We start from the raw sequence: 24382 nt of genomic DNA, 5'->3' as shown, positions 1-24382 counted from the left end.
GGGACACAGGAGGTGTAATGGAAGGGGCACAGAGCCAGTCTTGATCTCACACGGAACATTTATGGAGTTTTGTTGGTTGCACAGGAACAGACTTGTTATGGTTAGGTGATTCCCATGTACTGGTGTCTCAGTTATGGCTAGGTCTCACTTGTAAGGAAGATGTAAATAAGGAGGTTACTGTGCACAATGTTGCTATGAAAATGTTTTGTGTGTAAAAATAATAAATATGGCCAGGGGTTTTACAACCCTTAACCCAAAGAAATAAGAAATGGGCTCATGACATTGTCTTTGACATTGATGTTTGGTAGGTAATGTTAAGTACCCATGAGACATCAGCGACTCTCTGGCCATATTAATGCAGGAAACAAACATAACTAGTTCAATAGCCTTCCCATTAGAATTAATTAGCCATCAGTTTACTGGAAAACTATTGCGTAAAAACGTTATTAATTTGCTTCAGTAGATAACCAAATAAAAGTGGAACCTAAATTCAGAGCTGCCAAGGGGGCTAAGTCCTGTACAACACACTCAGCAAGTCTTGGCTCCTTAAGAAACTGCACTTTCAATACAGAGATTGAAGTCCATGCTTGCAATGATAAAAGTGAAAATACAAGTTGTAGAATTCGCTGGGCTGCTACTGCTAGTTAAAACACTACATGCTTATAGCGTAAACTCCTGAGATGCGGCCATCAAACAATGGAACTTTCCATATTAGAATAAATAGCTGCAGTTGAATATCTAAACTCCTACAAATGGTAAATTTAGTCAACAAACCAACAAAATCATGTCATTTTAGATTTTATTATTTAAATACACCATACTAGAGCAAATGCCTCAGAAAATATCACAAATAAAAGATTTGTCTTCATTCAGCAAGTAGGTGAAAATTTCTACACAGTAGCTGCTATGAGCCATTTTTAGTATGGGAAGTAGCAACATTTGATGAAAACAGGTACATGCATACATAGATTGTATTTTACAGAGCTAGATAGACGTGATTGTGACGGGTACCACAAAAGCCACAGATCTTCTTTTATCTTATGTTCAGTTTGATTGAAACACGTTTCCTTACAACACTTAAATATACAAAGAGCGAAGAGAATGTTGTCAAGGTAAAAACAGGGGGTGCGCGCCCTGGCCTGTGCCCTGCTAATTGATAACAAGGGTAGGACTCCGATTTCGATGCTTGTTTTAATTAGCATCATTAGTCATTTTTTCCCTCAAAATGTCCTCGGTGGATCTCTTCTGCGGTTGCTCGACAGTCTCCCATTAGCACAGGTTCATAGAGTCCTTAATGCTCGTCTTCAGTCATTTTAATACACCGAAAAACGTGGGGAGGGCAGTCAAGAGTAAAGGTGCAATGGCATGGAGCCGGCGCGGCGGCCAGCTACAAAGGTGACTCGACTCGTCCGCGGAGACACATGGCATCCATCTGCGATGAACAAAATCTGAGATGAAGGCACACATTTCTCATTCCTCTGACCTTTTAACAGACCTGAAAGACAGAAAGATAGGAGAATTTAGCGGCAATGTTGCATGTGCGCCCAACACAACACATGTAAAGGAGTTTATGTTATTTCAATCCACTTCAGGCATACATTAGTCAACACAAATCTAAGGCAGAGAAAATATTTCAATCTAGGAAGTGCCACCTTGAAGGGCCTTCCTATGTGGGTGGGTTGCATTTGTTAGCTCCTCTAGGATTTAAAATATACGTTGAATGCATTTTATGGTAAACAATGCCCCTGCCAGCACCATTCCCATTTTAATTTTAATATTCCTATCAGAACAGTGGAGCACGGAGAGCTCCTCTGAAGGCAATGGAGTGACACTGGCCTAAAACACTAGAGTAAGCCAGCTTCCATCCACAATTTAATGCCTTACTGCCTCTCGATTTCGAGTGAGGAAGTGTGTGAGAAAGAGCGGAGGGCTAGAATGCGTGGTTTCCTCCTCCACTCCCTCTCCACCCCCCGGCACATGCAGTCCCTATAAAGAAAGCAGTGACACCAGGGGCCACGTCATAAGTGGGAGACAGACTTCTGCAGAACTCGCTTGTCCCCGTGCCCTGTCAAATTGCAGGAGCGCGCGCACTTTGGCAGTGAAAAAGAGGCTTGGTCTCTTCCTTCAGTGGGCGTACGCTCTCAATGGCAGGCCGTTTCCGCCACCGACGCCCCAGCAACAACTGACGTCAGCTGTAAGAGGAAGCTGGGAAAAGCCACAACCCAAGGTGAGTCTTACACCTAGTGTCTCGCGGAGTATTTTAATGTTAATTTAATGTTCAAATGTCTTCCTGGACAAAACAGACTTCCAGTGTAGCTAATCGGGAGGCACTTATTGGCAGGAGGCAAATGAGCGGCGGCCTTTCAGGGAGGGTATATATACCCTGCTATAATGATCCATAAAGCTAAATTATCAATTGTACACCACATGACAAGGGTAAAACATTAACTTTAGCTTAGAATACCTTTAGATGTAAAACAGTAAACAAAACAAAAAAAACAGTGAAAGCGAATTAATTAAACCAAAAAGTAACTAAGAAGAAATGGAATTTGAGAAATCAAAAAGCAGGGAGATCATATGCAGAGGCAAGCCCTTATTAGGCACAAAAGTAATCTACACTAAGCAAATTTCATATCACAAATGAGGTAGAAAACGCAGCATCATTTTTAGTGAAAGTTACAGAAATTTGGCAGTGGCGTTTATAAAAGGTCAAAAATTTTGATGTTGCACTGAGGCTGAAGACAAGTCTAATCACCCGGCTTCAGCCTTCTATTCCGAGGTGGATTTCTAGGTTCCAAAGCTAAATCATTTTACCATTTCTGAGACCCTTCACTTGCCAAGCGTGCCGGTCTTTCAACATTATGGGTACATCTGAAAAGATCCCTTTAATCGACTGGGAGAGACACACCCTACTTCCAGACTGTTCTCCAGTGGGCGCGTAGGGGAGGACTGGAATCCCTGCACACCTCTTTTTAAGGATGGGGGGGGGGGGGGGGGGCTTATTCCCAATTTAAATGTTAGGGTACATGATTCTGAAGAGTGTGATGCAGACACCAGAGCTAAGCAAGTCCATTTGGTTATGGCATTTATGTAATGAATGTGAGACGTTACAGAGAGGACGTATTCAAAATCGCCGTAGATTAAAATGTCCGCGTGAACATCTTTTCAGAGCAGAGATTGCCCAGTTAGGTTCATTGAGAGAGAAAAAAAGCTTCCTTTTCAGTTCCTCTTTAACGTTGTGTTCCAGTCGTTCCATCCATGATGTATACGGACAATGGCTAGCTGAAATGTGAAGCGATTACATATTTGTGGAGGAGGAAAGAAGCAACCGATATGAAAAATATAGTTTAATAATCTGGACACTTCTAAATACCATTTGTTGCACAGTTTGGAAAATAATCTTGGGTGTGATCCTTATTCTCACAGACAACAGCACTGGCTGCCGTGGTAAATGCCAATGAGAGAGCAGATTGGCCAGAATTGTATCTTCATAAAGAAAGAGCACACTGAAGAACTGATTTGTAAGGATAAAGGGGTGCACTTAGCTCTGGGTGGGTACAGTAAACAAATAATAAAATACCAATGATAGAATTTTGGCCACCACCGTTCGCCGTCTTTCCACGATAAAGTCTAAAAGATTCCAAGAGATCAGAGTGACAAATGGCCAACAAAAAAGCCGAGATAAGGAAAGTTCTATTTACACCTATCTGGCTTGTTGGAAAAGCATTTCTTTGTACATAATAGCAGGTTCTCCCCTTCATCACTGCCTCTCTCCCTGCAAACCTTCTGCCCTCTCCAGCGGTCTCTGCTCTTTTGTCATTTTCATTCAATTTTCATGTCTTCCATTTATTTTTAAATGGGTTTTCAGAAAGGGGGATGGTGTGAGAAGAATGTGCGAACTGGAGAGTGGCGGAGTAGTGCAGACATAAGACTAGCAAGCCTCAGATCATTGCACCATAAGCAGCGTAATATTTCAAGCCACAGAAACAGGTTATTTACACTACGTGCTTTGTTTTTGAAGACCATGGGTAAAACAAAGGGTAATGAAAAGGAAACCGATCTACTAGACATGACGTACCTTAGACTTTCCACTGAGGCCGACCCCATTTCATTTTCACGATTACTTAGATTGGAGCGGGGCATGCACCAATAATCAAAACAAACACCATTATTCACCAGGAGCAGGGCAGCGACTGCACAACTCGTTGCATAGACTTGCATCTGCAGAGGTTTGAATTGAACCAGTGCTCCCATGGGTAAAAGGTCTGAGAACTTAGGTGTCTGTTTATGCTAAGCCACTGCAGGTCCAAGTTTAATTAAAAGAGGGCCAACTCAGTCAGCGCCATAGAAAAAGGAAATTAATTTTCAGGCCATTGCCTTCCTTACTGGGGGCGAATGAGTACTCCAGAGTTGAACGATAATACTGTTGGCATATGAGGATTAAATCTGGGTCTTCTCTGGACCCTTGCCTGGCGATGTGGAGTTGTAACACTTTTATGGCTCTAGGCACTGCATTCCCGGAAGTAATTAACATCTCATTGTTGAGTGCTTCTGCATCAAGCAAGTATTTGTTATACCACTCCTAAAGAAACCCTCTTTACTTTTGGATGAACATTTGAACTTTCACCCAATCTATCTCCTTCCGGGTGCTCTCTGTTTGCTGTTATCAATGGGCTCCAGCGGGATACCACCCAATAGTGGAACCCAATCATCTTGGTTGTCGCCCTCCATGAGCTTAGGATGGCAGCCGACAAAGTGGTATCGCCGCCTTTATACTTTTTGATCTATCAACCATTTTTTAATACAGACTATCATTTTCCTTTGCATCTTTAAGAGATTAGCCAGGCCAGGATCGTCAAGGATTGGGTGACCTCCCACCTTATTATATGCTTTCAAAGAGTAGACCCCCCCCCCCACCCCACCAACACCAACCTCTTCACCTGGAGTTCTGAAGAACAGCAGGTCATTTATTTTCACCCACTGGCCGCCATTAACAACAAACATCACCTCCAACTTTTACGCATAAACTGAGGAACACCCAGATGCTCCTCAGTTCAGTGGGCTTGGGATGGAGATTCGAGGCGCGCCATTAGACTGTCTCCAGTATAGCATGTTGGCAGTGTGTGAGACTGGATAGTCAGCCACTGGATGACACGAAGTACGCAACGGTCATAGGAGAGTGATCGGATCTGTAGCCGGCTACAATATGGCCTGAAGAACTCCGACATGCTTCGGCAAAACCCGAGGAAAAAAAACTGTTATTAGGATGGCATTTATCCCTTTAACACCCAGGGCAGGGCTGCCGCCTCAGGCTATCACTACCAAAACCAGAACCTACGTTTAATCCTGAGGCCAGAGGAGCATCTATGAGGATATTTGCAATTTTCACTTAGATTAAGGCAGCTTGTTGTATTGATTTGTGGTGTATATTTTGTGTCCACTGCAGGTTTAAATTAAATTGCTTTTATATTCCATGTGTTACTCTTGACGAGGCGTTGAAGGGCTTCAGAAGCTCAATTAGTGGTTGGGGGTCCCCTTTTAACCCATATCCTAGTTCAGTGGTTTCCAGGGGAGAATAAAGTATCCTGCAAAGTTATCTGTTTGGCCTACAAACCAGGGCATGGCAAAGTTTCTTCTTTCGTAAGGGGCAAACCTCACCAGCTTTGTTCAAGTCAGGCCAATAATTTGAGGGTGCCACAAAAATGGCAACAATGAGAAAAGGTCTCTGTGAAACACAATACCTGCTTTCCTGACTGTAGAAGTGCATCTAATATTTCAAAAAATGTCTTTGAAAGTAAATTTGGATTATAAAATAATTGTTTGCATTTAACACCATTATAGACTAACATCATGTAAAGAGGCAAGGATGTTGAATTCAAACAAGGGAGAAAGGGTATGGTCTTAAAAGTCTTCTGAAACGTCCTTCCAATTAAGGAGATGTATTGAATTAAAATGCAAGCGCCTCATCTATACAAATACAATCTGCTGAGGTTTGCATCCTTATGTGGTCTCCAAAATAAAGTGTGGTCAGAGACAGGGGAGTTAATTCACACAGAACCTTCATATCCTATTTTGGTATTTTTTCATTTGAAACTCTTCTTTTGCAATGTTAGCTAATGCAACTTGAGCAAAGCATGATAGAACCATGAGCCTTCACACGGAGGTGGCAATGAATGGAGATAATTAAAAATGCCAAGCTGGCTAAAACTCTAGCCCTTGGCAACTGGAGTGGACTTTCACGTCCTGTAATGCCTGCAATCATCGAAAAGGAATAGTTTTCATCAGACATTTATGGGTTTGAAAGTCCATCTAAAGCTTTCCCGGCGTTCTTTTTGCCTTTACTTTATCCAAGTTGCACACCGCTCACTGCTAACGCAGCCCCCCCGCCCCCCCCCCCCCCCCCCACACACACACACACACACTTTCGAGCTAATTAAAGCGCTTGAAGCTTGGAAGTTTAATTCCCTGGGGTTGAAGCTCAGTGTGAGAAAGGTAATTTGTCTGTCCAGAACAAAGAGATTAGGTAGCAGCCGGTAAGCATATTCAATAAATGAGCATCAAATGTCCTACACTGGACACCGACAACACCAATTATGGAACTGCAAGGGAATTGCAGAGTGACACGTAAACTAGAAGACGCTCCATTTTTACAAGCACTACCAGGACGGGAAAAAAGGCAAAGATCACTTCATATTTATCCGCAGTTAATGGGCGCTGCAGAAAAACGAAAAGCTTGAGAAGTGTGTGTAATGATCCGTGAGATTGCTGGGGGCGTTTCCTTGAAGGCAGGTCTCCGTTTTCAAGCAGGTGACGCTAAAATCTCCTCTCTGTGAGGCCTGTGTTTGTTATATAAAAAAAAAAATCGTAAAATGGAGGCAGCGGGTTGAGAGAGCATTGTGTGTCGCCGTTTGCAATTAAAAGTGTCGTTCCAAACCTACCAGTCAGTGGGGTTCAATACCACCCAGGATACATGGCGCAGAAGCGCTGGCCCGCCCCGCTGCTCGGTGCGGGTGCTCAACCCCACGGACCCCAATTACTGCCGTGGGCCTTGCCGCGCTTTACCCACCACATCCTGTTTGCAAAACACAATCAGGCTCGCAGTGGGCTGGCGGGTAGATTTATTTCGTTAGATATTTCGGGGTTACAGCGCTCTTCGTGGGCAACTTCCTCCCTTCAGTCATTTTGTGAGAAAATGACCTTTCTCGCGAGCACAAAACCTGAAGGAATGCTCCTTCTGTTATGAGGCCGGCCAGACAATAAAAAACAGAACTGTGGAAAAAAAACGCTACCGTGAAATGCTAAAAATGTAAGCTTTGCTTACTGGAGGAGGGGGGCAAACAGAAGCTTGAAATCGTTAAAATGTTCTCATGGTGGGCCTGTGCACCGCCCCACGCAATCCATTATAACTTGGGCTTCAATAAACAAATCCATGGTTAATTAAGCGGCATTCCACCGCGCACACGTATAGCAACCTTCATGAGAACTGTTTCCGGAGTGTGCACGAGGACCTCTAGGCGACGCTGCTCCACGGCTGCCATTGAGCGAGCACGCCTTCACCCCGCATTCGATTTTTATGGCCTTATTTAAAATCCCACGTAAAACCAGGTTCGGCTTAAACCGGGATTACAAATCGGGTGGCAATTAGGCCACTGGCAGGTTTTTCACTGCACGTTTTTGCACGATAAAACCTAAAAGTTTTACACATTCAAAAAAGTGAAAAACCTTGGTATTACTGCATTCTAACCCACTCCGAGGGGTGGAACCCAGGACGGCGCTGTGATACCGCAGTCTGGGGCATCAGTTTTTGCTGGGTTGATATTACCGCAACAATTAACCTGGCCCTTGCAGTCACATTTTGGTCCAGCTGTTTGAAAGCTCAGACATGCGGGCACTTGGCCCTGCAGCTGTTGTGTGCCTCAAGGGCCACTATAGAATCAACAGAACTATACAGGATGGGAAGAGTTTGAATAGGGTTAAGGAGAAAACACCCTGGAGATATATTTTCTTACAGGATTGCATCGGTCTGGTTTCTAAATCTATGTATCCACTCTGTGAATATAAAAGGAGTAACATGGGAGCCTTGTTTTAGGACCAGGAAGGTGCAAGGATGGCAAACGAGATCTTTATTATCCCTGAAGCAGTCCACACGACTATCATTCCAGCAGATATTGAAGCCCGAAGGTGAACTGAATGAAGGCCATTACCTTTTTGCAAGCAGGAGCCCATTGAAAATATAGGGCCTCGCTATTCTAGTATGGAGAACTCCTGTGCAACAATACGGACATGCCCATCCCTTCCGCCACTAGTCCGATCCCAAGTCAGCACCTTGCTCTGTGGATCCTCATTTTGGCCAGTTTTGCGTCAACCACATCAACTTCAGCCAGGCCTTTGAAAAAGGTATGCTGGCTGTATACCAATCTTTAGAGCAAAGTAGAGGGCACAGAAGTTTACACGTCTCCCTCATCCTCAGGAGTTAAGCAAAACTGTTCAAGATATTCTATATTCTTGTCTGCTTGCTTAGCTTCGAGGTTCAGCGTGGTCATCATGATCTTAATCAATTAACCCAACCACGTCAAACACACCCACAGAAAATGCGGTGAAGGAACACTGGGCATGAATTATGGTAATTTTAGGAGCTATTGCCCAGCTACTCACAAAATACCATAACTTAGCCCATCAAAATGCTGGGGTGCTGAACGTGAATGCCTTCAGTCTGGGTTATTGCAGACATGTACATACTCATACGCCCCTCAGGCAGCAAGAAATGGATAGAGATGTTCGATGTAATTTGAACCGTGGATAATTGCTCTGGATGCCTTCCATCCCCTCAGTTTAGCTTGCCTGTGCCAAAACATCCATTCCTTTTGTGGCAAGAGCGTTACACTGATTTGTATGCGTATTCTGGGCGATGGGTCCTGGGCTCACTGTGCCAAAGCGAGTCAAGCTGGTGCAAACTGATGAGGCCCAGAATGAAACATGCCTGGGGTTAACAGTGCTCCTTCTCAGAGGGAAAAGCGTTCTAGCAGTCGAGGCCATCTATCGGCTTTATGGCGAGGCTAAACAAGATTTGCACAAGATGGGTCACGGTCTGCAATGGTGCAAAAACAATGAAATGGGATTCACTTACAATAACTCAAAATGGTTCTGACTTGAACATTTTCACGCGGCACTCTTTTGCCATCTACACCCAGAACCTCCACTAGGGTCAGGTTTAGCTTTCGCAGGGTGGGTTGCCTTATTCAAAGAAAAATAACTGAAGGGCAAAACACAAAGAGACATTATCAACTATGCCAGGGAAGAAAACAATATATTAAAAATATAAAAAAATCACTAACAATACAGTGATTACAAAGATGTAGGGGAAAGGGACCACTTACAGGCACAATCGAGCAGTTCAGTGTGTTTCCAATGTGTGACCACTCTCACTCTCCTGTAGGTGGCCACGGTGGCCTAGTATACTACCTTGAGCACTGTAGGGACAGGAATTTTAAGACCAGTATTGTGATGAAACAGCATCATCGCTGAAGTGGAAAAGCATGGTCAGATCCAGGAAGCACATGAGAAGCTAATGGAGGCGGTGTGGTTGTAATGCATATATCTCACAGGATAAGCAGGAAGTCTAACCTTTCTATTTGATATTTTAAAGTTCGTCGAAAAAAACATTAAAGAGGTGCATTGGCTGAAGTGCATGGCTTGTACTCTTGCCAACTCTCAGCCTTGATCCCTCTCACACAATGGCATTTTAGATCTCCATAAAACTTGTCAGAGTCCATTATAAACACAGTTCCTGCCCATTAGGACCACAGAGGAATTGATTTCATTTAATAAATATGGTTTGGCGATCAATAGTCGCCCGGCCAAAATGAAGAGAAAAGTCATATGTAGAGTGCACTTTTTAATCCCCATGACCACTACCTGTCGTAATGCCATCTTATGTTACTAATGGAGTTCCTGTGGAACTTAAAAGCAGAATTCCTCAGTTTCATCTGTATGCAGCATGTCTAGCATCCTTAGTTTTATGCCTGCATCACGCTGAGTAATGGGATTATAATGTTTAATGACCAATTGTAATTTTATTTGTAATTCGATTTGTACACTGTTTGCACCCAAAAGTATTAAAAGTACTGAAAACAAGTACCTGATCAATTTACCTGCTGACAAGCAAGCTCAGCTGCAAACGTGTATACGAGCCGGTTGATGAAGCCAAGCACAAACTAAAAGAAAATACCTTTGTGCCCATACAGCTGTACCTGCCTGGTGCACAACGGAGATTTGACTATTTTTAACAGTCGGGGTCTATGGAATCAGATGTCCAGAACTCTAAAATGAAAACGTAAAGTATGGTTTAGCCCAATTAATTATTGCATTTTTCAATATTCTGCTGTAGGATTGGCTCTAGTATTCCAGGAAATCTTATATTATTCCACTAAGTGGCTTATTTGAGCACGTGCTTAATTACACTCAATGCTTATTTACACTGTTTTGCACCTTTGCTTCAGAGATCACTTTCAGTAAAGTCCTTTCTAGATTACTTTTCATTGGATTTACCGAGAAGTTTGGTGCCAGATCGCCACCAGCTCCAAAAGCCAACGGAATGGAACAAATTAACTTTAAATTGAGACAAATGCCAATATGGGACTCGTTCCTAACTACAAGTACACAACTCTGTACCCAACTACATATGCACTGAGAGAGAACTGGAACATCTTCAAAGACAGAAGAGACACAGACCAAGAATTTTTCAGATCCGATTATCACAATGGTGATGACGAGAAAATTCGCCATGCATGTTTGCCGGGGATTATTTTGGGGTGAGGCAAAGAAGAAAGCGTAGGGGATGAAAACAGGATTTAAGCATCTGTTTCATAGCAGTGGATAAATGAGCATGCTGGTAAATCCGTACGATTCAGCAATACCTGTTGAAAACCATAAAAGAGATGGGTCACTTGAGTGACATCAGAAAGAGACGAGGGGAGTGGGTGGGCCCAAAAGAAAGGGATGTGGTAAATCACACTGTAGAACAGAATTTCATTTTACCAAGAAGGCAAGTACTCTATGGGGAGAAGGAGAGGACCCATTAGGAGTAAAATAATAGAAAACAGACCCCGAGACCAATCTAAGCAGAAGCATGATTAAAATGTGTGAAAATGATTGCAGAACTGTCATTTGAGATTTTAAATTCTGTGAAATGTATTTTACTTGCTGTACGGTCCATTTTGAAAGTGTAAGAACATCACAGGAACATTATGTAAAGCACGAAAAAGGCCACATCTAACCCATCCCTGCCAAGTAGGCATTACAGGACAAGATGATGGTGAAAGCTGAAAGTAACCGCACTTTTATAACAAAACATAAAAAATAAAAAAAAACAACACCAAGAAGTGTCCCTCCCCCAATGCTGGTCGTTGTGGAGGTTGACTAGAACAATTTAATCACACTGTTGCCTGGAGAGCAAACATTTGTTTTCATTTCCTCCCATCATTGTGCGGTACTTGCTACTGAACTTGCTCATTAGTTTCATCAACTGTGTCAGCAATCAAAACCGTCGTTAGCGACTCGCCTTTCTTTTGCACATCGCGCATCACCACTGAATTCAGTCTTTTTCAAGAAAGCTTAAGGTCGGTGATCAGACCATGATTTCAGACACTTGTTCGCAGCTTACAAACTCTCCTTGGACGATCAGACCTTACCCTATACCAGGTCCTCTCCGATGGACACTTGAAAGGGCACTCGGGTAGTAACAGTACTAACAAAACGCGTCCCCGAACTCTTAAAGGTGACATCTGTAGCCTTCAACTAGTCACAAGTGAGGGTGAAGCCAAATCTGACATTTAATCACACATTGGCTGATATAACTTTGCGCTAGCCCCAAACAGGCACTCCAAATGCTCCTGCAGGATGGTATACCTTTAATTTGTCACCGAATCAGAAAATATTGGATTCATCAGAATCTAAAATGGAGAAAAACTGCACTGTGATACGCAGTAGCAAATCGTATTGAGCTGTCTTAATACAAGAAAGAGGAGACTTAAATGTAGTAGGAGGGACACTCCCTGAATTTAGAAAAGGCAGATACAGTGATATATTTAAAGCCATTTTATGTGCATGTAGATTTTTGAATAATGCAGACACTCCAAAGCTTATGCTTCAACAGCTGCACGTTCCATCACAAGCTAAAAGTGGACAACAACTTGAGTAAATATTTGATTTAGTTCGAATTCAATTAACAGCAGCAGAGTTTGGAGTTATTTTCGGGGGTAAAAATGTGTAGTTTTGAACCACTGTAGCAGAATGAGCTCAAAATGCATTTATATACCTCTGTGTATCTCATACTTATGGTCACTCTCCTGTTAACTGAGGAGGACCCCTCCTCTTAGGAGCCAGTGTCATCTCTGATCAATTGTCTTGAAAATGTAGCCCAGGATTCCCTTCACATATAGATTTTGCAAACAAGCACAACTCTCTTTCTCTTGTAAAAACATACTCTTAACTAATGAATGCAGAACAAGTAATGTCGAGTCATGTTTACTTGTAAAACTCAAAATGGCAGCTTATGTGGCTTCATGGAAGGATGCGTTAATTTAGGAGCGTCCAACACTTATCATGGGTGCCAGGGCCATGCCAGGCGATACGAGTAGCCACAATACATGAGCATACAATAAGTAACAGAGGCAGCGTAAAATCTGGTACAACTCCAAGCTTCATGGAAAAACGTTGGGTATCCCTTGGTAAAGGTCTATAGTTTGAAATTGGATAGCCATGTCATAAAATGATGTCCTAGAGCAACCCTAAGCAAGGGGCAGAGTGCTTTCAATGCAGAAAATAAACATAAAATGGTGCGACCAACCAAAAAAAAAAAAAAAAAACCAACAAAAAAACATAGCTCATCCAAAGTGGATGACCGTAAAGTGATGACATCGCATTTGTACGTGAAAGCATGTCAGAAACAAACTTCTTTCTGATGTAGTGCTGAGGAAGAGTCGACATGTTTCAGGGATTTTTGTACCACCGAACAATTTCTGCACATAAATGTTAGTTTTGGGATCCCTAGTAGAGGCATTAGCCCTTGTAAATCTATAAAGAATTACATCTGAAGTGTACACTTTTTGTTTCAACGCAATAACTCAGTGCCATGCGATTGCCTGAGTTAATGATGGAAAAGTCAAATATACCATCAGAGCTGATGGAAAAATCTATCAGCAATCTGAAATTAAAATTCGCCGGTGGTCAATAAGATTTAATATCGATGCAAGTGGTGCACTAAAGAGTAAATGAGTCAATGTCATCAATACATAATCAGTATGAAATATGATGTGAATAAAATTGGGTGCAGGAGTCATCTATTCACTCGTTCCTGAACCAGGGTGGAGCGAGCGGTCTCTGCGAGAGCTTGACAGTAATTGTTACAAATTAGGCGCAGCAGTTATCAAAGCGCATTTGCTCGCAGTGCCAAGAAATGGAAATATTAAAATTGATCGAAACTGTCCATTCAAAAAGAGCTGGGGTTCTCAAAACTCGTATCAGAGGCACCTTTCCTTGTCTGAAACATTACCGACCCATCATCCAAGAAGATGTCTTTATCGTAATCTCCATGCGGCTCTTTGAAATTCGGCTACAAATTCAATGTTTCCCCATCATCATATTCAAAATGAAAGTGTGCAATGCTTTCACACTCTACTGAGGGAGATGCATCAGATGCAAGCCTTCCAGATCAGTTCCTGGGTGCCACAATAAGAAGAATGTGGAGAATGGAAGCAAAACAGCAGATTGTGTCATCATCAAATAACCCTGGAGATACATGCTGATTTCAAATTCGGTTCCAACACATCGATTAATGTACGGGTCACAGGTGAGGTCTGAAAGCATAAATGCTCCATCTAGTGCTCCTGTGCACTTTACTCTACCCATAAGCAAATTTACTCATGATTTCAGCTCTGTCAGGTGAGCAACTGTCAGCTAGGCATGAAAATGCCTTCAAAGCAATTCAAACACCACTGACTAGCTTATTCTTTCCAATCTCATAAGTACAACCTTTGTGAAGAAGCCTGACATCACAGATGTATCGCCAGGGTAGTGTCCAGTCCACATGTTGCAACAAATGTTACAACTACCTGGAGGATCAATCAATCATGGGACTCACCCCAAGTATACATGGAGTCAGAATTGCCAGACAGCAAATTTGCAGATCCTATAGAAGGAACAGCTGCCTCTCCCCTCTCCCTCCGACCTGATAGCTGAAACCCTGGCTCTCCAGAGAGCACCATGGCTTAGTCCTACCAGTAATCATGGTTTCATTTGTGTAGCAAATCAAGACACCTTTGAATAACAAAATCACCATCCTTACAGCACATCTAGCCTTTAGGCTTCTTGTATATATAAAAAAAAAAGTATTCTGGTTCGGCAACAAAAACGATTGGGTACGTTTGCTACCATTCCCAGCATAGTTGCAGAGCTTAGAAGAACTCTACAACAGCCACATCAGTCTGACTTACCCTGAACTGTATCATTTCATGTGGTCATTTAGCCTCATTTCTAATGAGCAATAATTGTCACAGCAAGCCAATGGAAAATCAATTTCTTTGAGATCCAGACAAAAAGACACAACATACCTCCTTATTTCAATAAGTACCATTAAGCCAGCTCACGCCCAACGAAGACCTTCTTTACAAGTGACTACAATCTACCATGTTCTATGTTCCACACATCAACAATGCATGCAGACAGGCAGATGTAGACCATTCTCCACTGTTTAACTTGTAATCAATTTCTAGATGTACAAATTGGGACCTCAACAAACCCTTCCTCCCAGCGGTCTTTGCCACAGGGTGCAATCTGTTTACTCACTGTACAATGGTTCATTAGACTGTCGCTCTTTAGACCTTTGAGCACCGATAACTGATCCTTTTTTTTTCCAATAAACACATATTCTGACATAAGGGGGAGGGAAGGAGTACCTTTCGTAGTGGCGGATTAGGACATAGAAGCAAGAAAATCTACCTTCTTCCAAGCATACCAGACACACTTTACCACAACATTTAGCTTGTTTTTGATTTTCACCAGATGTGAATTAACATGCTAAACTATCCAACACTTTAGATTTTTCTACGATTGATTGGTTCAATTGACTTGGATCAATCCCTTTTGAGAACAGCGAGTTATCGAATTAGTCGTATCAGTAGTCCTTGTTGGAAAGTGTTTCTTCGTGCTATCTGCTAGAAAAGGCTCTATCGATAATTTGCTGCTTCGGTCTTTAAAGCAATATTTAAGCGCTCCTCCTCATTCACAAGTTTTGAAAGTGGCAAGTGGTGACCGGTATATAGGAAGGAGGAAACCGAGGAATAATGCAGGACATAGGTACATAAAGTGCTGGTTATTTTGTGTCGAATAACAATAGTGGCCCTATCATGATGGGCTTTCATGAGGCACACCCGAGTGCCTGTTTCATGCCCCTGTAGTCTTGCATTTTTATTTCCAAGGTTAAGCTTTCTTAGAAGGCACTACCTGTGCTTTAGTGGCGTGCACAGCATTAAAACCAGCACTGCAGGTAGCATCCATTAGCAGATTTTTTTGACACTCACCACAAAGCTGATAGTTGGGTGGAAATTAAGAACAGGCTACTTTTTGCATCAGAGCAGATTGTATATTTGGTGCACAAGGAAGGCCTACTTAGGTTTACCGTGGAAAATCTAATGCGTCTTCTACTGTGTGCTAGTTAAACAACAACAATTATTTGTTTAACTCATCTGGTATTTTGGTAAGCAGATACGCATGGGTAACGTTCATCGTGCCACCGCAGACTATCCAGGGTTTACTGAAAGAGCGAAGTTATTTTTGTGTACGTAAAATGACAATGCACACAACTTTGTGTATCCAGAAACTTAAATATACAAAGGGCTCATTCACCTTTTGAAATGCACCAAGGATGCAGACAAAAACCCAGAAAACAGATCTTTGACAAAATGTCCAGTTTACATACTTAACTATGTTCAGTTTTACATACACATGAGGATTAAGTGGCTGAAAGAAAACTGAAAGAAGTCAGAGAAGTAGAACCTTTACAAACGACACAAGATAAAAGTTAAGACTTTACACGACTAATATTGAATATAAAAGTTCACCTTTTGATCTGGCAGTAGCGGACTGCTCTGCAGTGAATTCAAGTGCCCATTGATGAGAGCTGTGGGTCTGTCGTGTTCACAAAATAAACTGCCGTTGATGTAGTGAAATTTGTCTCCAGGAACCAGCCGATTCCGGCACGTAGAGCACGTAAAACACTGAAAGCAAAAACGTCACGGTTTAAGTCATCGCGGACAGCAGAACGGTCACGTACAGGTTTAAAGAGATGGGCAAGAACAAGCCCAAGTGGACATTATAAGAACATGCCACTAAATGACAGTATATTACCAAAAATAATGTAAAGCCCAGTGTAATACTACATCAAAACCCTAAGACTCAGTAAAAGAAGTGGAGTGGGGATAAATCACCAAAGTGGAGTGCCAAACAATGTTCATGTTTCGGGAGAATTATGCTCCAAAAATTGATAGAGTGAGGCTTGAACCACTGAAATCAGGGAAAACCCAGGAAGCTGTGAAATATCAAAATTAGGCCTGGCCACAGGGAAGGCCAACCACTGCAATGACGAGGAAGGGACTCATGCACTCTTCACAAACTGCTGTCACCGCGGCCTCCTGCAGACAACCGCAACACAGAGGCTGCGTGCAATTTGCTACTCCCAGATGTACTCTTCTGCTACTCTGAAAGTCAAGCTTGACACACATGTTCCGCAAAGCACTGGAAAAGTATAGTCTACCAAAAACATGTAAGGCTTAAATAACGTTGAAACATTTTTATGAGACAACAAAATTCAAAACTGAGTATATTTAAGTAACTTTCTTTTTTTAGTAAGTCCTCCATAGCATAGTTATACAGTTACCTAGCCTGGGCGCTAACAGGTGAAGTTATTATTACTCATTTATCAACCAAGGAAGACTAAACGATAGCTTGGCATTGCTTGGATTTACATCGAACAAAGATTACAGAGAGCTCATCAAGCACTCATTAAAGCTCTGTATTCCATTATACAGCACGCTGCTGCATGACTGGACCTGTGGAGGTTCTAGATTCCAGTATACAGTGCACTGCTGCATAAGTGGACATAGGGGAGTTATAGATCCCCTTATATGGTGCACTGAAGCATAATTGAAAATGGGGAAGTTCTATATCCTATTGTACAACACACTGCTGTAAAACTAGACCTTTGGAAGTTCTAGAACTCATTGTACAGGTCACTGCTGCATAAGTGGGCATGGGGAAGTTCCAGATTCCATTACGCAGTGCACATAAGTGGGCATTGGGAAGTTCTATATCCAATTTTGCAATGCACTGCTTCATAACTGGGCATGTGGAAGTTCTAGATCCCATTATACAGCACATTGCTGCATAACTGGACCCATGGTAGCTCTATATCCCATTATACAATGCACTGCAGCATAACTGGGCACATGGAAGTTCTATATCCCATTGTACAATACACTGCGGCATAACTGAACTGTTGAAGCTCTCTATCCCATTATACGGTACACTGTTGAATAACTGGACATTTAGAGCATGAAAAAATGCATGTCTTCTATGGGCTGCGAACCCAAATGTTTAGCACAGTGCACACCTTTCCTAACAAGTAAAGGATTCTGGACAAGCACGGCAACAAAGAACAGACTCCAAGAAGGAAGAAAGTCTGGTTGGTAGTGTGGCAGGCCACGGGTCAGCTTTCTTCTAGACCCATCATCTAGTCTATATACACACCAAACAGCTGCACACAACCCTCCGAGGTAACTCACCAGCACATCAAGGTGTGATCCAAAGCTGTCAATCGGTTCTAAGTCATGTGTGACACTGCCAGTAAATGTTGGACTTTAAGACAACATTTATGCACATGTTGATCAAAATGTGCCTACACCAGGGAGAAAAGCAGAACTACAAACCCCAGCATGCAAAGGACTTTCAGGCTGAAAACCCAGGACCTAGAATGTCATGTATAATGAGACCACCAAACAGCTATGTCACAAAGATCTGCAAAGTGTAACCAAGCAAGGCCCACTTTTCACCCACAAGGATTGCAGGTGAGTGTTCCTAATAACAGTGTACTCCAATGGCAGCAGTGATGCTTTAAATGCCAGTTTCAGCCAAACACTATCCCTTACAGGTGAGCAGCAAATCGGACACACTGATCTCGGTGTGATTTGTGCGGGAGATGCAGCTGGCGCACATAGTGCACACTGAGTCTGAGTCACAGCTAATACCATCAAGTGGTGTGGCAATAATTGAAGAGGAAACAAAGAAAAATGAAAATATAAAACACACAAGACATAGAAAGCAGATCAGAAGAAGCCCTCCAAACACGAGACGGTGTCAATGAAAACATCCCGACCGTGAAGGCGTACCTTAAGATGGTAGACGTTGCCCTGCGCCCTCATGACTAGCTCGCTTGCTGGAATGGACTGTCCGCAGGCGCTGCAGGCCCCGCTGTTCCCAAATAACCTGAAACCAGAAGGGGAAACTCATTAGCAACGCAGCCAAAACAGGTGAGCACCCTGGAAAACGACTTGCCGCAAGGAGGGCAGCGCGCGACGAGTTACAACTCCCGCCAAGCATAAAGCGCCATTCTGCTCCAGCACACACTTTATCAGATTCCTGGGTTCATCCTAAAACAGATACAATTCATGACTGGGGTTTAAATGCATTGTGTCCTTGAAATGATAGGAAGAAGTCCTTTCTGGCGCTTTAATCATATCTGGAGATATGAGTCATCGCAAGGGTTAAGGGGATTTGATTGTATATCTAAGAAGACATCATGCTCCGGGTATTGAAACTCCCGGGCAGCTCGATCAGCGCCGAGTTTCCATTAGAATCGCTCGGCTCTCCAGGTTGATATATAATGTGTATGGGTTAACCTTTTCAATCATGGTGTCAACACTACAGATTTGCCCCTGCTCATCTCTTTCATCCTAACCTTCTCTCCCTCTCTCTCTCTTTTGATAATGAAATGCTTGCTCCAACTTCCCTCTATCTGCTCCTGAGTCCACAATTTAGATTACTTCATCTCGGCTAGCAACAAACTGAATGAAATTTCGATTTGAGCAGAAAGTAATTTGCCGGGATCTGGGCCCATTTGTCATCATATCTCTCTGGGTGTTTGCTGTATCGCTGCAGTTTTCCTATGCAATCAAATGAGACCACAACATCTGCCATGAGGTGGAGAGGGATGAGGGTGGGGAGGGGAGAGAGAGAGGGGGGTGGATGTACACCAAATGCCTTAAGTGTGTTTAAATGTGCGCCACCTCCTCTTTTTTTTAATTAATATTGAATTTTCATTTGGACAGAACTGGCTGAGCCCCAGAGAGCTTAATTTGCCATCATCATTTTTTGAAACCAGAGATGTAAAATGAGCAGCAGCTAAAAAGGAGGATGCAGTGGGGTGGGGGAGAGTGAGTGGTGGGAGTGTATGGGATATGGGGGTCTGAAAGAACACAGTTAAAAATCTCTCTGAGCATTGTGCAGCACCCCCAAACTATCCCTGCCCACCCACCCCCACCAATTAAGGGTTAGCCTTTTCAAAGAAATTCCCAGTCAGTCTTACAGAAAATAAGTGCCTTTAACAGGACGCTAGGGCTAGCAGTGCCAGTCCACAGGGACTGACACCGCCCCAGCCCTATCAACCTTACAGAGTTACTGACCTGTCTAGAAACGCTTACATTTTCAACGAAAGCTGTGCTCCGCACTGTCCCCAGAATACGACTGACTGACCAGCCTTCCAAAAGGCAGTGACCCGTCTTGAAATCCCCATCTTCACAGTTGGATTGCCCCCCTCTGGGGCTCGGGGGTTACTAGCAGCTGAGCCCTCCATGCAGGGGACGCTGCCCTTGTCCAGTGCCTACCGGCCTTCGAAAGGGTAATGGTCTGCCTGGAAACTCTTTCACAGAATGGCCTGGCATTTGAAAGCCTTTGGCACAACCCCCAACTGGCCTTCCAGAGGTGAGGGCCGGTCTTGAAATGCCCATCCTAACTGCCCACCTCTAGCTGAGGGAGAACGGCTCCTAGCCGACGGTAACATGCCCCTGAGCAGTCCCCCCTCCCCCCCCCCACCCCCACCCCCTTACCTAGAGCTCAAGACTTTGAGCCTACAGTCCAGTCTTATGTGAGTGTGGGAGAGCGGGGGTGCAGGTGGGAAAGAGGGGGCGGAATGGCCCCGCACTGCCGATCCAGGCGTCACTGAGGAGGCTTGTCATGTTCAAAGCTACTAATTTGCTGTCGCCACTTTATTGAAAATAGCCTGTAAGTTGTTATTAAATGTATCGACTGCGCGACAGGGAGAGTAGTAAACCTGCCCCTTAAGATGGCTTTTAATGGGAAGCCCGAGAAACAAATTTTGCAGCAGCATCGATTCGGGGAGTTCAATCAAAACTCCATTTCAAAACTAATTAGTCTGAGATCGCGGATCGCACACGGACACGCTCTCGCAGAATGCGATGGTGACAGGGGTGGGGGCTGGCGCGCGCGCACCTCCCCTGTCGAGCTGCGGAACGCGCCAGCGTCACCCCGCTAGCAGTGCACGGAGGGGCGCAGGCCAGAGGGCCCACTCCGTGTGAACAGCCTGAAATAAGCGCGCGTGCACGCGCAAACGTAGGTACACGCGCATACAAAGGAAGCTGCACTTCAACCAACTCCGAACCACCGGATACCAAATAAAGGGAAACGGCAACCTTGATGCAAATTTCAAGTAACCACGTGCTCTTTGTTTCTACTGGACGCAGCTGAGGCACAGTGTACTCAAGGAAGTTCGTGCATTTAAATGATCACAGGCGCTACTATTGGGCTAGAATAATAATTTCCAACCTACCACCAAAATTATCTTCATATTGTCCAAATCTCGTTCTAACAACTGGTGCTAGCTGAAACCATTTGTAACTAGCCAACTGGAAAATCCATCACCAACGATAACATGGAGGCATATGCACGTGCATCAATCTCCAAAAACCATAACGTGCCTGCTTGTGCATGGCCCACTCGAGGAGGCAATCCTAACCACGTCCTTCCCACCTACCACATGTGCTCAATTCCTGCACATGTCCGTCACCCATCATGTAAGCACATCTCACAGGCAACATACACACACTTCATTCACAACTGCTTGGTTTCATGTTGTTGCTGCCACCATGACCTTTAAAGAGTCCACAGGCCCTAATGTCAACGCTGCCACCAAAAAGAGGCTGCCACCTGACAACAGACCCCCAGGCACCTGCAGTCACGTGAGCACTCGACGCACCAGGCGTCTAAGCAGCTGCCCCTTGTTTTGCAAACTTCTCGCCTTCTATTCGCTGGCCTTATGACAAAACAGCCCCATTTCACCTCCCACACCTTCCCGAGGGACCCAGACACTCACCCTGACTGCAGCAGTGGCATTTTTGTAAATTGCAGCAGTCTTATATATGGCCCACAACACAATTAATACATGCACGCGTGCACCCAAAACACTTAAGAATGTAGACCTTCCCTCTCCCCACATTTAGAAGACATTGAGCCCAAACGTTCTAACCACCGAATACAGCAGCTCCCTACAAAAGAGAACTCCCAGGGGCACACCGGCCCCCAGAACCCTACTTCGCTTCAACAGAGGAAGCAGACTCTCGAGGGGCGGGCCGCTATTACAAGAGCAAAACAAAACGGCCAGTGCTGTTGGAGGCCGGTAGCGTCGGGTCCGAGTCTCTCACAACCCGGGGCTTGATGGTTCTTCAGCCAACCGGCCGGTTTTAGGCCCTGATAAGTCTGGAAGCTCCCACGCGTCCCCACGGGCCTATCCGGAGTGTTCACAAAGGCTACACGTGTAACTCTAGACTCACTCCCGCGGCCCCCCTTGGAAAAAAGTTGTTTTCACAGTTTTCCTCGGGAGCTGCGCGGTTAATTATCTGAAAAGAGATTGTTCCGAGCAGTGTTTGATTTAAAGGGCTCGAGGCCTTGGGTGCTCAATTAAGGAGCTATCAGTCTCAGGCCGGACTTTAATGGGCTCCCTCTCTTTAACTCGGGGAGGGGGAGCTGGCCAGGGTCAGGCTAATTAAAGCCAGGGGACTCTTAATTGTGATGACAGACTCTGTCTCAGTTTCCTCTCTGGGTCCTCGGTCCAGGGAGGTCGTTAATATTTCAGCATCTGGTCGGGGTGATCCATCACACGCACCCAGTCTGCTATGCAAGAGGGATAGACGGGGTGATTTTTTTCTTTTGTGGGGGGGGGGGGGGGAGGGGGTGGAGGCGACACTGGGGGCTCACAGCGCGTTTTTTTGTTGTTGTTTTTTTAACTCGGGAGTATAATCGGGAACCACTGAAAACGCAAAAAAACGTTAACATAACAAACCTCTCTAGTTTCCCATGTCCTTGCGTGAGTAGTTGTGGCTCTGCATTTTTCGGAGTTTGTCCAGAACTAGAAGTTCCAGAATACACATCACAAACCCGGGCTGAGGAACCGGACAGTTCTGCAATAACAACTGCGTCGTCGACTAAAGCGGCAACTAAATAAAAACAACTTTTTCAAAAGAAAATCCGCGCATAATTGTGACCCGTCACGAACCCCCAGCTTTCAATGAATAGACAAATGCACTCTGGGAGTTGTAGTTCTCATTGACAGAGATGAGCACTGTATTACAGTACCAGATAACAATAGTTTTCAATAGGGAATCCAAGGCTTAGAAGGGTGACCATGTGAGATGGGTGGGGGTGGTCACCATAGAAACCAAACAAAAAACAGAAGCAAGTTTATGAAGGGCAAGACTGTCCAAAGAAATTGACTAAAATATGACAGGATTGGCAGTCCTAAATATAGGACTGGACGTTGGGCGGTGACCCCCCCCCCCTCCCTACCCCCACTCTTGCGGGTCTGAAAGCTGAAACATTTTGTATGGAAGTATAATTCTGCTATACAATACTTATTGTGGGTTGATACAATTGCATTCATGGGGGGGTTGTTTGTTAATGTATCGTACTGCATTTAAAAGTGTGTTGCAATAGTTAAAAAGCAACAAAATAATATAAACTATGGTTAAAAAATAAAGAATAAATCCGCTTCACTGGAGTGACAACAGCAAGGTCAGGAAAGCTCACACAGAAACCTGGAAATAGAAAGAGGGTGGAGGAGGCATAAGAGAGCCCGGTTTGAGAGGACAGTCATCTCTGGCTGCGAGAGCCGCCACCAACCAGCTGCCTAAAAGCGGCCCGCGCATATCCATCGCCGCTCCTGCAGATTGTTTTTCTTTTCCATCAGACATTTTCTGTTTAATGTGATTTCAGAACCAACTCTATTAAATGCTACAGCGAAATGCACTAGAGAAATGACGCCTGCGGCCAAGTCCATTAAAGGGCCTTCGGAATAACCACAGCCAGAGACGCTTAAAAGCACCAGGAGCTGTTGGTAGGAAGGTGGTGTGCATGTGTGCGCCGAAGAGGGCGGGGGAGGCCTCATGGCAAGTGCATTAGAGGGGGGGGGAGAGAGAGGCAGGCAGAGGGGACCTCGGCCAAATTATGCTCGGTTAATTCAGAGTAACAGATCTGCCCCCAAGTGAATTGGAGGCCTCGAATTAATTCTGTTATGACAAATCAAGATAAACGTTCCCCTTAAATTGCATGCGATTTAATTAATTTCTGAGATCCCGGCTTTCGTTCCCTCCTAGCTAATAGTTCACAGGCTCCTCTGCTGTCATTGTGCTTGAGTGGGCAGGCTTCAAAGTGATATTAAAGAGCCGACTATTGGATTTACCTGGTAAGTCCTATTGGAGAAAGGCCATTTAATTACCTAGTCGGTTCTATTAAAGGGACAAGCTTCCCCCTGAAACTGGCAGCTGGCGGTTGATTACCAGGAAAATGAAGTGTCTGCCTGAATGTGTTGGGGGGCCTTTATTAAAAACAGGCAACAGGGTGCAAAATACAGCAACTGCAACTACCGTCGTGACTGTGCAGAGAAATCTCAACTATGCACACAAAACTGCCCAGAGAACCCAAGGCAGTAGAGCGTTCTTCAGTCAGACTTTTTTTTTGTAACCAAACATCATAAGTAAGCATCATGGAAAATATAATTTAATTTAGCCCATTAAAGGGGTGCTCTACAGGTTTGAGCATGCTTAGAGCTCCAAGATGAGATAAAAATACAGACAATGCGAAAGGCATGCCCAAGGTAGGGTGCCATTTGACAGCTATGTGATGTGACCAGACAGAAACCGAATGTTGGCTTACGTCAGGTACGAGTGTTTAGAAACATTATTTTGTATCTGGTGGTTGTAGGTTTGCATTTTTCACACTTGCAAACTCAGGACAACATGCACCAGAATGAAACCAGCATGAG

The 24382-nt window shown here is 44.1% G+C and overlaps 1 protein-coding gene across 2 annotated transcripts in view; it reads right to left on the bottom strand.

Annotated features, from left to right (window-relative positions):
• Positions 1-782: 782 nt before the first annotated feature.
• LMO4 (LIM domain only 4) overlaps positions 783-24382 on the bottom strand; it is a 42202-nt gene continuing 18602 nt past the window's right edge. For both annotated transcript variants that reach the window (XM_085602126.1, XM_085602127.1), the window contains exons 3-5: positions 18441-18537; positions 16119-16274; positions 783-1495 (exon numbers count right to left, since the gene is read on the bottom strand). In XM_085602126.1, coding sequence (XP_085458252.1) covers positions 1487-1495; positions 16119-16274; positions 18441-18537 — 262 coding nt within the window. In that variant the 3' untranslated portion in view covers positions 783-1486. The remainder of the gene's footprint in view (positions 1496-16118; positions 16275-18440; positions 18538-24382) is intronic.

The sequence above is a fragment of the Triturus cristatus genome, chromosome 4_2, assembly GCF_964204655.1.
Source record: "Triturus cristatus chromosome 4_2, aTriCri1.1, whole genome shotgun sequence".
NCBI lineage: Eukaryota > Metazoa > Chordata > Amphibia > Caudata > Salamandridae > Triturus > Triturus cristatus.
This window is presented reverse-complemented; position numbering and strand designations above follow the sequence as displayed.